This window comes from Diaphorina citri, unplaced genomic scaffold (genome assembly GCF_000475195.1).
Source record: "Diaphorina citri unplaced genomic scaffold, Diaci psyllid genome assembly version 1.1 scaffold3769, whole genome shotgun sequence".
Taxonomy (NCBI): Eukaryota; Metazoa; Arthropoda; class Insecta; order Hemiptera; family Psyllidae; genus Diaphorina; species Diaphorina citri.
The window spans coordinates 6,621-22,553 of NW_007381169.1; the positions used below are offsets into that span (position 1 = coordinate 6,621).

At 38.3% G+C, this 15,933-nt stretch overlaps 1 protein-coding gene and 1 long non-coding RNA gene across 2 annotated transcripts; both read left to right on the forward strand.

Annotated features, from left to right (window-relative positions):
• The first annotated feature begins 1,159 nt into the window (after positions 1-1,159).
• Positions 1,160-2,016, forward strand: LOC113472061. Its single transcript, XR_003394530.1, has 2 exons — positions 1,160-1,621; positions 1,708-2,016. It is a non-coding gene; the product is annotated as an uncharacterized LOC113472061 (long non-coding RNA).
• A 3,475-nt stretch (positions 2,017-5,491) lies between these two features.
• LOC103520549 (ionotropic receptor 93a) lies at positions 5,492-15,702 on the forward strand. Its single transcript, XM_017448549.2, is given in 16 exon segments — positions 5,492-5,573; positions 6,523-6,659; positions 7,413-7,506; positions 7,963-8,112; positions 9,763-9,869; positions 11,022-11,141; positions 11,703-11,858; positions 12,233-12,395; positions 12,829-13,049; positions 13,214-13,374; positions 13,687-13,720; positions 13,723-13,804; positions 14,306-14,349; positions 14,351-14,390; positions 14,907-15,059; positions 15,490-15,702. Coding segments are annotated over 16 exon segments (1,842 nt in total). The 3' UTR covers positions 15,588-15,702.
• Positions 15,703-15,933: the final 231 nt, after the last annotated feature.

The window sequence follows — 15,933 nt, forward strand, 5'->3', positions numbered from 1 at the left end:
CCCGCCGCGGGGACAGTGTTGATCGTCGAGTCATCGCCTGCGGAGGCGTATGCCGTGAGCGTGCGAAAGTTGTACGGAGTTTACCGTATTTTTAAATCGATTTATCTCGGGATCTAGAAGTCGTAGAAGAAAAAGAAAAATTCCGTTGGTCCTCATTTTTCCTGCTCTATGACTTTGAAACACCACCCAAGTAAGCGCAACTGATCTATTATAGGCCTAAAGCTAAACATATTTATGTTATAAAATTTGGGTTGATTGTTCTATTTCTTTTATAATCGCTGTTTTCTATGCTAATACAAGGCCCTCTGTGTGTATTTTATAGTTTATAGAGGTAAAGTATTCATTTTGCGTAATGCGTAGTCGCGTGACTTTTAGTAGCGCGAACCCGCCACATGAAAATACAAACTTATTAAAACGATACAGACCTCTCACATTGGAGAAAACCTAGTCGCGCAACTATGTAGGTATTGCATTTTAGTAGCATTTCCCTTGAAGTTGAAAAATTAAAAGCGTGTGATAGCTCCTTTGAAGTTCGCAGTTTGTCAGAGCTCGGCTCGCAAAGTATGGGTTGCCTAAAGCTAAACATATTTATGTTATAAAATTTGGGTTGATTGTTCTATTTCTTTTATAATCGCTGTTTTCTATGCTAATACAAGGCCCTCTGTGTGTATTTTATAGTTTATAGAGGTAAAGTATTCATTTTGCGTAATGCGTAGTCGCGTGACTTTTAGTAGCGCGAACCCGCCACATGAAAATCCAAACTTATTAAAACGATACAGACCTCTCACACTGGAGAAAACCTAGTCGCGCAACTATGTAGGTATTGCATTTTAGTAGTATTTCCCTTGAAGTTGAAAAATTAAAAGCGTGTGATAGCTCCTTTGAAGTTCGCAGTTTGTCATAGCTCGGCTCGCAGAGTATGGGTTCGAATACCCACTGACACAAAACCTTGAGCTTCATTTGAGTTCTCTAAATTATCTGCCTTGTTTATTTAGAAATTCCCTTGTAAAACACCAAATAACCAAATCAAAATTTCGTGTAAGCTTCTGTTCTTGTCATTTTTTTATTTGTATTTTGAAAATGCTCAAAAAATAGTCAAAATTTTAATTCGCCATGTAACTCATTTTATCAAAATTTTAATTTCTGAATGTGTTCAGGAGAGTATGGGTTCGAATACCCACTGAGACAAAACCTTGAGCTTCATTTGAGTTCTCTAAATTATCTGCCTTGTATATTTAGAAATTCCCTTGTAAAACACCAAATAACCAAATCAAAATTTCGTGTAAGCTTCTGTTCTTGTCATTTTTTCATTTGTATTTTGAAAATGCTCAAAAAATAGTCAAAATTTTAATTCGCCATGTAACTCATTTTATCAAAATTTTAATTTCTGAATGTGTGTCGTTGGATCCTTCAAGTCTTCGTTTAATTTAAATACTCCTAACAGTTAGAATATTTCTCCTTATACTTTTACTATCGACATACATATTTTTCTTTTTCGAACTCGAATTTCGAATTTTAATAAAATTTTACGTTTACTTCCAACTAAGTTATACTCCGTATTGTATTTCTGACTCTTTCAAAGGGCTTTTATTCTGTTCACTTCTGGCTGAATACACATAAGGTTGTGTGGTTTTGTACTTATACTCCGTATTTCTGACTCTTTCAAAGGGCTTTTATTCTGTTCACTTCTGGCTGAATACACATAAGGTTGTGTGGTTTTGTAGTGGCCTCACATTCAAGAAGTCCGTAGATCGAAACAAACTAAATAAATAACCGGGTTTATGTTGAAAAAAAAAAAAAAATAGTTTGAACGCGATCATTACGGGGTTACAAAAGGAAAGGGTTGCTATGTTCGGCTTTTTAGCCATTCAAGTCAGGTTCTTGTCTTTCATTATTTTATGATTACTGCCATTTGAAGTTTCTGCTACAGCTAGAAAATGGATTGCCAAGTCTTGTTTCCCGTTTTAAGATCTTTTTCTTTTTGAGAGTTATTCACATCAGTTGTGTATATTCGGCTAGAAACCTATCTTCCTCTATGATATAATTATATCTGTAGTTCTAATATTGATTGTTATTTTGTATATAAAAAGAACTTTTTCTTTTTGAGAGTTATTCACATGAGTTGTGTATATTCGGCTAGAAACCTATCTTCCTCTATGATATAATTATATCTGTAGTTCTAATATTGATTGTTATTTTGTATATAAAATATAGGTATATTAGAAAACCGTTGAAACTTATTCTAAGAATAAATTATACATATTGTACGTCTCACGGCCTCATACTCCGTATTGTATTTCTGACTCTTTCAAAGGGCTTTTATTCTGTTCACTTCTGGCTGAATACACATAAGGTTGTGTGGTTTTGTAGTGGCCTCACATTCAAGAAGTCCGTAGATCGAAACAAACTAAATAAATAACATGGTTTACGTTGAAAAAAGAAAAAATAATAGTTTGAACGCGATCATTACGGGGTTACAAAAGGAAAGGTTTACTACATATGTTCGGCTTTTTAGCCATTCAAGTCAGGTTCTTGTCTTTCATTATTTTATGATTACTGCCATTTGAAGTTTCTGCTACAGCTAGAAAATGGATTGCCAAGTCTTGTTTCCCGTTTTAAGATCTTTTTCTTTTTGAGAGTTATTCACATCAGTTGTGTATATTCGGCTAGAAACCTATCTTCCTCTATGATATATTTATATTTGTAGTTCTAATATTGATTGTTATTTTGTATATAAAATATAGGTATATTAGAAAACCGTTGAAACTTATTCTAAGAATAAATTATACATATTGTACGTCTAAGTAGGTACTTAATTCGAAACATTTGGAAACTATGAACGCTATGTTTAATGGTTTAATTATGGTTTAACCATTAGTAAAAATAAAATCTGACCCTGTCCTCGTTAAACAGTTAATTGTGCTGTCCGAGGGTCGTGGGTTCGATTCCCACCACGGTCGAAATTTTTTAACAATGATCATCTCAGGCATTTTTTTACGAGGAAGTTAGCATTAAAGTAGCCTTAGCAAATTGGAATACACTCAATTTTAGCTTTCTCATTTTATTTGTCTAGAATTTATCGATTTGTAGATATTTTTATAACTCACAAGTTACTAGATTTTTAATCTTATTTTTAATATTATCGTTATTAACAGAAACATTTTAATGTGTCAACATTATCTAAGGTGGTATATTTTTTGTACGTAGATTCAAAGATTTAAATATTCGACTCTTGCGTTTTTCTGGGAACGATATTATCGTTGATAGAGACTCTTGGACGTTCGCGCACCTCCCGGCAACGTTGCTTTTTAATGCACATGGAAATATTTTCCTGGCCTACAAACGTTTATTCCGTATCTTTTTAACCGTTCAACGTTATTCGTTCTTAGAAAAATGCAAATTTTAAGGTAGCTTTTCAAAAGAGAAATAAATCTGGCTTGCCCGCTGGCTTATCAGCTTTCTAAACTAATACAGAAAAATACATGTGTACTTATGTATATCATTATTTTGTAGCTTTTACCCAAATATGTGTACAAACAAATTGTATTTTTTATTTCTGTTTCTAGTTGCATCCTAGTTGTTAGTTATAAATATTGTTTATTTATTTGTTTTTCTGTTATCTTTATATTACGTTTTCTTTTTCTGTTTCTCTTTTCACAAGAGAACAAGAAATTTAGTCATTTCTTTATCATCGCATTCTAAATGCTTTAATAAAGGTTATTTTATAGGTCGAAGTTGTCATTTTTGGTTTTACTTAGCAAAAAAATACATAAGTACTTGAATGAGCAATTCATATTTGAAGATGGTTAATTATATTGAATGTGTCGGACTTGTTTTCTTTGTCTCTAATATTTTTGATAGTGAACTTTTACTTTACAGTATTCTGAACAATATTTCACGCTCAAGCCATTTGCACAAACTGGCTTGCCCATGCCAGGTTTGTTCGGTTTGCACAAAACTGTGAGAGAAACCTAGAAACAATTATTTTTTATTTATTTTTTTGCTTGTGCAAACTTCAACTCTGCATTACACGCTTCGATTCACTTGTGCAAACCGGTTTGCGCAAGCCAGTTTGTGCAAATGGATTGAGCGTGTAAACCCACCATTACGCATCAAATGAATGAAAGGAAATCTAGGCCAGTGGGTTGATAAAATTTGAGGGAGAGAGTTCATTCAATATTAATCAAACTGAGGTTTACTAACCTTTGCCAAACAAGACAGCTATTTCTCCGTTCACGACATACTACAGGATGCTCCAAAAAAATTACCCCAACAATCGCAAAAAAAGTTTGATCAAGGATGGGGTTAATGCCTATGGCATTCTTTACCACCCTGTCACATTCTTTGACATTTTCACATTCGCTACCTCGGTGGTGTAGTGGTCAAGGCTCTCGCCTGGTAACCAGGAGGGCGTGAGTTCGATTCCGGCCAAGGTATAGAATTTTTATACTCAAATTGTTTTTAGGCTCTAGGGACCACAAAACGTATTTTGGCACTAAAAACTGTCCATCGAAAATTTCACCCGATTACATTACTTTTCTTCCTATAGGATAAGGAAAGCAAAAAACGATTCTTCAAAACGTACATTACATTATAATGGGGGTCTTTTCTGACGAAATTCCTGTGTGCGGAGTCCAGTATGTAGGACTTTTGCACCCTTCTTTAAAACGTAGACTTAAATTTCTCTATCGTGTGTTCTCATTGTTAAATTGACTTTTCATCCATAAGCTTAATGTCCAAACGTCTTCCCTATCTAAAGCTCGCGTGATGTCGAAAATTCTCATGTACGAAATTATTGTCTTTCAGTATTTCCGAAAATTTTGCTGAAATATCACGAAATTCGTTGACCGTATTGAAAACAAATGAGATTTTTTTCGTGTGATTTATGTAATAATGAAAAATTAATTGAACTTTTGAATTCGAAATGACAAAAGTTGCTTCCTCTTGCCAAGAGAGAAAGAGTGAGTCATCTGCTTCCCGAAAAGAGTTTCTAGTACCTAACTACCGTAATTCGTTGTTCATTCTGAATTCTTCGTTGACATTTTTTTTTTTTTTTTTTTTTTTTTTTTTTTTGGTTTTAGTTTTCTATCCAAAAGTGGAAGGAAAATCTGATGGTCAAAGCAGTCTGTAGAATCAGCATGGGAGTTGTGCCAATTTTCTTTTGACAGTTTGAGTTGTCATATTGTTAAAGTGAGTAACAGTTAAACTGTTATCATCATCATTCAGATGTCTTTTTTGGCTATAATTTATTGCATGTACGTAACATATGTATAGGTACACTGCCCGCTGATGACAGAACTTTGCCTGGTGCACTGCCGTGTGCCCAGATTATAAGAAGAGGACAAAATTATTGCCTTGGGCATCCTCTTCAATTCAACCCCAACTTCCCTGAAAGTTAAATTTGTGAAACTGGAAGCATCTTGAAAGTTATTCCTCAGACGGGACCGTCTCCAAATATGTGCTCTTAGAACAGACGACCCTAGCATTGAAAATGGTTCTGGTGGTTTGCCTAACCGATTCGGTACTTTGTCAAGAATCTTCCAAATATTCTCACACTTCCAACGATACAATTGGTAAGTATTACGTCAGTTTATTAGAATAGAATAGAATATACCTTGTTTATACTACCAGCATAGGACTGAAAAGTCCCTTTACTCTCGCAGTCTAAACAAGGTCTTATGAATATACCTTGTTTATACTACCAGCATAGGACTGAAAAGTCCCTTTACTCTCGCAGTCTAAACAAGGTCTTATATATTTGATTGGTAATAACATTACATTTTATGGAACAATAATTAAGACCTGTTTAAATTAAAAAAAAAGGTATTAATAGGTGACTAGGATAGGTATTAATAGGTGACTAGGTAGCCTAGGTAACGGCACCTAAAGGGGTAAAAAAATAGTAACTATTAAACTAGTTAGCTTTGAGGGTAGCGCCTGCCTTGTAAGCGCAAGATCGTGGGTTCAATTCCCGCCCTTGGTAAAAAAAAAAATAGGTATTAATAGGTGACTAGGTAGTCTAGGTAACGGCACCTAAAGGGGGAAAAAAATAGTAACTATTAAACTAGTTAGCTTTGAGGGTAGCGCCTGCCTTGTAAGCGCAAGATCGTGGGTTCAATTCCCGCCCTTGGCGAACTTCATCCTAATCAGATAGAGATAACATTCTTTCTTAGAACTGTGTGGAGGTGGGTAGCCCTCAACAGTTGGGTATACAGTGATGTGAAGTTAAGTTAAACCCTTTGGGGGATTTTTTTTTTTTTACTCTGAAGGGTAGTTACCCATAATATCTGGGTATGTAGTTTTGAGATACGTGTGACAACGAAAATATGCAGTTTCTGAGCTTCACCAAAGTATGCAGCTGTGTCGTGGTACTGGTGACTCTTATCTCCACCACAAATAAAACTCATTATTTTTTGGGATGCAAAATAGGTAGTCCTACAAACTGGACTCCGCACACAGGAATTTCGTCAGAAAAGACCCCCATTTCAATGTAATGTGACTCATTAGTCCTGAATGTCGCAGGTATTATCGTGGATCCTAGATTCATGCCAGACAAGACCAGCAAAGTGATAGCCAGTATCAAGCAGAAAGTGAATGAGCTCAGAGAGCAAGAACTCAAACAAGGGGTTCTCAATGTGGAGTACTTCTGGTCTTGTCTGGCATGAATCTAGGATCCACGATAATACCTGCGACATTCAGGACTAATGAGTTACATTACATTGAAATGGGGGTGTTTTCTGACGAAATTCCTGTGTGCGGAGTCCAGTATGTAGAACTACCTATTTTGCATCGCAAAAAAATAATGAGTTTTATTTGTGGTGGAGATAAGAGCCACCAGTACCACCACACAGCTGCATACTTTGGTGAAGCTCAGAAACTGCAAAATAATAATATTAATCCTTATTCCATCTATTTTTTATTAACTTTTTTCAGCGAAGAGAGAAGGACAGGATATTAGAAAGCCAATCGTCCCGAGAACGAACTTTATACATATGTTTAGAACAGCGATTCTCAACCGGGGACCACGCGAGAGACCTTGAGGGGGTATGCAAAAAAAGAGTAATGGACAAAAGATTACGCGGGCGAAAAAAGTTTGAAAATCACTGGTTTAGAATGTAGTTCGCCTCGGGTGGGAATCGAACCCGCGCCCTAGCGCTTATAAGGCAGGCAAGATTCGTCTTAAAGAGTAATGGACAAAAGAGTACGCGGGCGAAAAAAGGTTGAAAATCACTGGTTTAGAATGTAGTTCGCCTCGGGTGGGAATCGAACCCGCGCCCTAGCGCTTATAAGGCAGGCAAGATTCGTCTTCCACGACGAAGATTTGATCGTTTTGGTGACGGACTCCGAAAGTAGGTAAGTACCTAACTCGAAATATTATTATATTTATTTTATCGCGGCTTGTGGTTCCAGAGTACACAGGTTTGGTGATCGTGGCGGCGTGTCCTGATGTCTGGCGTATCTATAGAGATAATGAGGAGAACAACCTTTTCTATCTGGTTATAACAGGTAAAATAATATTCATATTAGCCATCATAGTTTAAGGAGCGCGGTAGCGCTCCGCCCCTCCCCGCCCTGCCAAGTAGATAATATCATAGGGCAAATAAAATAGTCAATTAAAATTAGTGTAGTGGTCAAGACGATCGACTAAGTAAACAGCAGGGCGCGGGTTCGATCCCAGCCAAGACATGGAATTTCATCCTCATTTATTTGAGAATTTGACCACATAATAATGGATCGCTAAGGGTTAGGTGGTAGAGAACGCCTCCAGCATTAAAATCGCCTACGCCTGGTGGTTGCCTTCAACTCAATTAAGGACAGCCACTCACTATCAGGTAGATCTGATGACAGGTACACCTGATCAGGTCTACCTGATAGAGTGGGTGCTCATCAGGTTTTTTTTTTTTCAATAAATTTACAAGCACCACCTCTAGTACATAAATTAATTTTTCTTCGAATTTCCAGAGTCCGACTGTCCCCGTCTCCCATCCAATGAAGCTGTAACCTTACCACTAGGAGCTGCTGGTTCAGAGATATCACAAATCCTATTGGATCTAAGAACTTCGCGAGCTTTAAACTGGAAAACCGTCAACCTTATTCACGATGACTCAGTTGGTGAGACAAGAGATCTAGCTATTTCTCCGTTCACGACATACTACAGGATGCTCCAAAAAAATTACCCCAACAATCGCAAAAAAAGTTTGATTAAGGATGGGGTTAATGTCTATGGCATTCCCCTGTCACATTCTTTGACATTTTCACATTCGCTACCTCGGTGGTGTAGTGGTTAAGGCTCTCGCCTGGTAACCAGGAGGGCGTGAGTTCCATTCCGGCCAAGGTATAGAATTTTTATACTCAAAATTGTTTTTAGGCTCTAGGGACCTCAAAACGTGTTTTGGCTCTAAAAACTGTCCATCGAAAATTTCACCCGATTACATTACTTTTCTTCCTATAGGATAAGGAAAGCAAAAAACGATTCTTCAAAACGTATTGTTTTTAGGCTCTAGGGACCTCAAAACGTGTTTTGGCACTAAAAACTGTCCATCGAAAATTTCACTCGATAGGATAAGGAAAGCAAAAAACGATTTTTCAAAACGTACATTACATTGAAATGGGGGTCTTTTCTGACGAAATTCCTGTGTGCGGAGTCTAGTATGTAGGACTTTTGCACCCTTCAAATGGGGGTCTTTTCTGACGAAATTCCTGTGTGCGGAGTCTAGTATGTAGGACTTTTGCACCCTTCTTCAAAACGTAGACTTAAATTTCTCTATCGTGTGTTCTCATTGTTAAATTGACTTTTCATCCATAAGCGTAATGTCCAAACGTCTTCCCTATCTAAAGCTCGCGTGATGTCGAAAATTCTCATGTACGAAATTATTGTCTTTCAGTATTTCCTAAAAGAAACGTCTTCCCTATCTAAAGCTCGCGTGATGTCGAAAATTCTCATGTACGAAATTATTGTCTTCCAGTATTTCCTAAAATTTTGCTGAAATATCACGGAATTCGTTGACCGTATTGAAAACAAATGAGATTTTTTTCATGTGATTTATGTAATAATGAAAAATTAATTGAACTTTTGAATTCGAAATAAAATTTTGCTGAAATATCACGAAATTCGTTGACCGTATTGAAAACAAATGAGATTTTTTTCATGTGATTTATGTCATAATGAAAAATTAATTGAAGCCAGCCTAGTTAGCTTAGTTGGTAGTGCGTCTGCCTTGTAAGCGCTAGGCCGCGGGTTCGATTCCCGCCCGCCTCCTCTACAGCAAACACGGTGTGGATTGAAAATTGATTGCTACCTTCACCGATCGTAAACAAATTTTGATAAATGTGAAGGTAGCCATGTTTTTTTCCGCAACGCAAAAGACGTGACAAGAAGCCAATCTAAAAGAAACGTGACTTGGAAAAAAAAAAGCCACCCGGAATTTGAGCTTTTAAAATGAAAAGAATTTTGGCTTTTATCATAAAAAAAAAAAATCATATTTCTATTGAAATGATTATAGGTATCACAATTCATAAAAGGAATAAAGGAAAATGAAAAAAAAAATCTTGCAGTTTTGATTTCGTGCATCGTGCGAAAAGATTTGCGCAACGCGCAATGCCCAAGTTCGTTCTGTTCAAAAAAAGAAAATACCTTGGTGATTCAATTCCAAGTCAATTCACGGAATCCATTTGAATTATTAAATAATTTATTACCTACATGATTTTTGCAATCATTACCTACTTAACGCGTTTAAAATTCAAATATTTTCTTCATTTCAGATCGAGATCTGATGGGAGGGTTCATAGGCTCTCTGACCAAAGAGATGCCTTCCAAACAAAGTCTGCCCTCATTTGATGTGGTTGTTTTCAACTTTCTGACCACAGACGCTGAATGGGAAAAGTAAGATTCCTACTTTTCTACCTACCTTTGGTCATTTGTAAAATTGATTATTATTTTGAAGAGTTAGAGGTAGAGAAAAATGTAACAATGGAGGTCTTACTGTCCCCAAATCGAAGATAAAAGGGGAACGGGTAGGAGAAAGCCAGCCGTTCCGAGAACGAACCTTCCCTGTTTAGGATAATGATCGCCCCGGGGCGGAAATCGCACCTGCACCCTGTCGCTTACAAAGTAGGCGCACTACCCTCAAAGCTAACTAGACCAGGCTATAGCTGTTTTTAAATCGTAGCGATGCAAATGTTGCTATAGTTGACAAAATATTTTGTTCCAGAACAAAGCGCATTCATAATCTACTGTCGTCAATCCGAGTGAAAAGGGACAATTCCAATTACATCTAGCTGAATTCCGTCGCTTCGCTCCGGAATGCCGCTAGTTCATCCCGAGGCATGGCCAAACTTGTAGAAAAGGCATGGCCGAACTTGTAGAAAATAATAAAAAATATGGTCGCGCTGCGCGATCCCTATTAGCTGCATAGTTATCAAACTAAAAACATAAACGAAACTCAAAATGTTGGTCGAGAGCGGAACATTTCTCTCCCGCAGTCTCTGCACTCTGTGTATTTCTCATGGTGGAGATTTTAGCATCAAAAAATTCATATCTCAGGATCGGTTTAGATTTTCGCAAAATCCTTTCTTATTGCCCACCTAGACCATAAAAGGAATATTCCTACCATAAACGAAACTCAAAATGTTGGTCGAGAGGGGAACATTTCTCTCCCGCAGTCTCTGCACTCTGTGTATTTCTTATGGTGGAGATTTTAGCATCAAAAATTGATCATATCTCAGGATCGGTTTAGATTTTCGCAAAATCCTTTCTTATTGCACACCTAGACCATAAAAGGAATAGTCCTATCAAATTTCAGCTTTCTAGGTCTTGTGATTCTTGAGATAGAGCGATCAGCGATCAGTGTGTGAAATGTGAATGGATCTTGATTGTATAATATAAGATAGAATATTTTGCTCACAGTTTTAATTCCTGGTTTCAGACATTGGAAGGAGAACAAGATGCATCACCGACTGCAAATAGGAGATAGAGCGATCAGTGTGTGAAATGTGAATGGATCTTGATTTTATAATATAAGATAGAATATTTTGCTCACAGTTTTAATTCCTGGTTTCAGACATTGGAAGGAGAACAAGATGCATCACCGACTGCAAATCCAACGTGGGATAAGATGATTGATTTCGTGAGTCAGAAACGAGTAAGTCCATTATACTCAGAATCCTGAAAACAAAAAGATATAGATAAATCAATTTTATGTAGGTTAGTAGAAATTAGTCTTTAGCTTGGACTCTTGGAGGATAGCGCGTCTGCCTTTTAAGCGCTAGATCCTAAAATCTTATCCTAAAGGTTCGTTTTCGGAACAGCTCACTTTCTTATGCCCTGTCTTCCTTCTCTCCTCGCTTTCGGGAAGGCAAGACCTTAGCAGTGGTTAAAAAAAAGTTCCCTCTATAAAAAGATACAAATTGTATGAATGCCTGGCAACATTTTAAATTCTGCAATATGCAACACAGTTATGGAGGGGTATTTGTAGAGTTTCTAAGGTCAGCCACTTACTATCAGGTACAGGCGGACCTGTCAGGTCTACGACATAGTGAGTATCTGGCCTAAAAGTGAGTGAGTCTGACATGATCTGACTTATTGACTCAGCAGTCCAATGAAAAGAGTAGGTACCTTAGTTATTATTATTACTATCGTCATTCAATCTTCACACGTCTCTAGTCCTGTCTATTAACATTTTCAATACCTCCCTCCCCTACAGGTATTTCTAGCAGCAGCGGCATTCACGCATACATACAAACATGAGAACATCATCAATTATACTGCCGCTATAAGTGTTGAACCCTACGTGTTTCTAGTAGCCAGACCTCGGGAACTGAGCAAGACATTACTCTTCACGGCGCCATTTACCCCGGCGGTAAGTACATCTTGGAGCCTGTTCCTCACAGAAACTTCGCATTTCAAATCATTTTTACGTGAAAATGTCGTCATCTCTTAGGTCCACAACACAGTGGTGTCAGGTACATGGGCGGATAGACAACGGGGGCTCAGCCCCCCCCCCCCAGATTTGTATGAGGGGGCAAGGCATTGTGCCGTGCCTGGGGGAAGGCATTGTGCCATGCCTGGGGGAAGGTACAGCTTTAGGCCAAGCCAGTAACTGCACAGGTAAGCTTTTGTTGTTTAATATCTGTTATATTGGGTCATTCTATTACGAAATGTAAAATGTTAAGTCTGAAGTTTTTTTTAAGAATAACCTAACTCCGATAAGTCCTTCGTTGTTTCCTTCCCCAGACCTGGCTCTGTATTGGGGTATCTATTCTGGTGACTATACCCCTTCTCTACTGCCTCCATATGATCAGTCCTTACTATGAACATTACAAGATACGAGAACAGAGCGGGTTCCATAAGTTTTCCAACTGCGTGTGGTACATCTACGGGGCTCTATTGCAACAAGGTACGTGAAAACAAGAGCTGACTTTATTTTATGTTTCAGCTGTCATCCCAGATAGTGTAGTTAAACTTAGAACTAGTCAAGGGAGGGTCATTTTGCCGAAAATAAGATAATAGTACTACTGCCGAAAATAAGATAATAGCACTAAAATTTGGACATTGTCCAAGCATTTCTTCTTCTTCCTCCTAGCCTTTTCCTACTTAAATAGGGACGGCGTTTCTTGTCAGCCCCTTCCAGGCAGCCCTATTGTGTATCTCATGCCCTGTTAAATGTTTCTCACTCAAGTCTTGATTCACACAATCCTTCCACCTCTTTTCGGCCTTCCTCGCCCTTGTCTCCCCTTCACTTCCTTTCCAAGCATTTGTGTCAGTAAATTTTCAACTATGTTGATAAATTCAGTAAAAACCCACTTCTTTTCAACTTTCTTCTCCCTCAGGAGGTGGTAAGTTACCAGAAGCAGACTCGGGTCGTCTGGTCATAGGAACCTGGTGGCTATTCGTCCTCGTCATTGTGACCACCTACTGTGGTAATTTGGTGGCCTTCCTGACATTTCCTATGATGGACACACCAGTCACCAATGTCAACGAATTGCTCGAGAACAAATGGCGGCTGAGCTGGGGAATGTCGGAATTTTCCACCCTCCATACCACACTACAGGTTACGGGATATTACTATTATTTTACTTTTGAAATTTATTTCAGATTAGTTATAGCTACAATAATTTTTTTAAATTAAGCAAAAAAAATCTCGTACCTTTACCCCAGAACGTGTGTTAGACTGCCAGGAGTAAAGGGTCGTCTGTTCATTCTATCTGCTGGCAGTATAAAATCGTCGGCGTCGTAAATGTGTTACCAGCTATTGTGGGCCTTAATGTGGTGCATCCTGACATTCCTATGATCTCAGCAGTCAATGTGTGTCAAGGAAAGCCTGAGTACAAATGGACTGTAGCGATGTCGCTATTTTCTATGCATACACACTACAGGTAAGTGATGTTATATTATTTTACTTCTTGCCTCAATTATTTTAGTGGTCAAGCTACGCTAACGCCTTTTAAACAAGATTTCTGTGGGTTTAAATAAAAAAGTTAATGGTTATATACCCTATAATATAAAGAAAAAAATCTGTACCAAATACACTAGTAGTAGACCTGTGGACTGCTGGAGTAAAGGGACTTTTCAGTCCTATGCGAGGCAGTATTAATAAGCACTATTATTACTCCCCGACAGAATTCCAAGACAATCCGAAGCTGAAGGGAGCTATACGATAGTATGGAAACACATCGGTGACGTCACAGACCCGTAGTGGCTCGTATTAGAAGCGGGCAGTCACGTGTTCCATACAGAGGAAAACCACGCTCCTCTATCTGCTCAAGAAACAGTTCCAGAAGAGCAACAGCTTGACTTTTTCACTCGGTGAGAAATGTGACCACCAATATGTAAGATATACAAATGAACCCTCCGGGAAAGAAATGTAAACTGAAACCTCCAATTTTTCTAAGAAAACATCTTTCATAAGGGCAGAATGAAATAGATTTTTTATACTGGCAATGATAGGACTGGAAAGTCCTCTAAAGACAGCAAGACCTTTTGGGGCCATTGAGTCATATGAACCTTGGTTTCGGACCCTAAGGTAAACAAGAGGATCGGTTTTTAGTGGGTATGACAATCCCATACTATTGATTTAAAGTTTTGTTAAGGTTTTTGATTTGGAGGTCTGTCTCTCTAAGATATTCAATCTCTTTAAAAAGGACAGAGCATCCTAATGAGTGCCCACAAATTTAACAATGTGTATTATTATTTGGTCAGTTGGTATGTGACGAAGAATTTTTAGTAGCAACTCACCTGGTTTGTCAAGAAAGATCGGTTTGTTTGGATTTGCGAAATTATTCCATGCTCTACATTTGTCAATTTCAGGTGACGAAGAATTTGCTGAGGAACAACTCTCCATGGTTCTAGCTCAAGGAAGTGCCTTACATGCCCGTTATCAATAGGGAAGTAAGTGGAAATCTTCCTAGGCCAGCTACCTACTGGCATTGTGGTTGCCTGATGAGCTGCTACGCCATTAGTCATAATCATGGGCCTCAGACACGTACCTGTCAGATCTAGCTGATAGTTAGTGCTGGCACTGTCTACGATTTTGTGGGATCTATGAAGTTGCCTTTTACTTGGGATACCTTTATTGTTTGGATACAATCCGTAACCTTTCAATTGACCCCAGATACAATCCCTAACCTTCCAACTGTTACTTGTATGATTCTAAAGCAGTGTCTGTCTACTCTTGTAAATCAAAATCATCTGAAACTTTTTTTTGGATGGCTTGGGATCAGGTTCTCAATAATATGAGCCGTAAACTTTAGAGATCTCCCAGAAAGTTGGTGTTAATTTTTATGAGGAACCCTAATAACCCTATATTTTTATTAGGAACCCCTCTATCGTACCAGTTTTTCACCCAACCCTATACACACTATGCTTGTCGTTGCTTAACTCGTGTGTACTGTTTTTGCCATCAGGATTGGGCGTATGCATCGGGTAGGTCTCATACACAAGTGGCTTCAAGATTATCTGCCCAAGAAAGACAAATGTTGGAGTGAATCCAAATCCGCCCAGGGCACCAATCATATGGTCAATCTGAATGATATGCAAGGCTCCTTCTTTGTACTTATTATTGGTAAGAATAGATTTCTTTTTGAGAGCCTAGTTAGCTTGGTTGGTAGCGCGTCTGCCTCGTAAGCGTTAGGCCGCGGGTTCAATTTCTGAACGGGGTGGATTTTATCCTGAATGGATAATGTTCTTTCACGGAACGGCTGGCTTTCTCCTATTCTGTCTTCCTTCTCTCTTCGATTTCGGGACAATAAGACCTTAGCAGTTACTGATCCCTTTATCAAACCCCTTAGGGGAAAAAATATGTCCCTACATCACAATACTTTGCCACCAAATTCAGTGTACTCGAAATTTGCTTCCAGGATGTATTGCAGGAGGGATCAGTATTTCCATCGAATTCTGTCTTCACATGTACAAGGTCTCTAAAGAGAGGAGCATATGTCCCTACATCACAATACTTTGCCACCAAATTCAGAGGACTCAAAATTTGCTTCCAGGATGTATTGCAGGAGGGATCAGTATTTCCATCGAATTCTGTCTTCACATGTACAAGGTCTCTAAAGAGAGGAGCGTCATCCATCCATTTGTATCGTGAACCAAAGAGCAGAAAACAGGATTTCAGAGATATGCAGAAAAAGGACTTCAGAGTTGTATCGATTTCAACTTTCAACAAATGAAAAATGTATTCCCAAGTGCTCAAACAGTCTAATAGACTGAGCAGGCCAAATGGAAGGGGTCAAATACAAAGATTTATGGTGGATTTCACCAACCTTCTTTCCAGCCTCAAACAGCCCGTTAGCTTAACGGCAACTGGGCAGGCCAAATGGAAGGGGTCAAATACAAAGATTTATGGTGGATTTCACCAACCTTCTTTCCAGCCTCAAACAGCCCGTTAGCTTAACAGCCCTGTTAAGCAAATACAAATTAAATGGAACTTAACT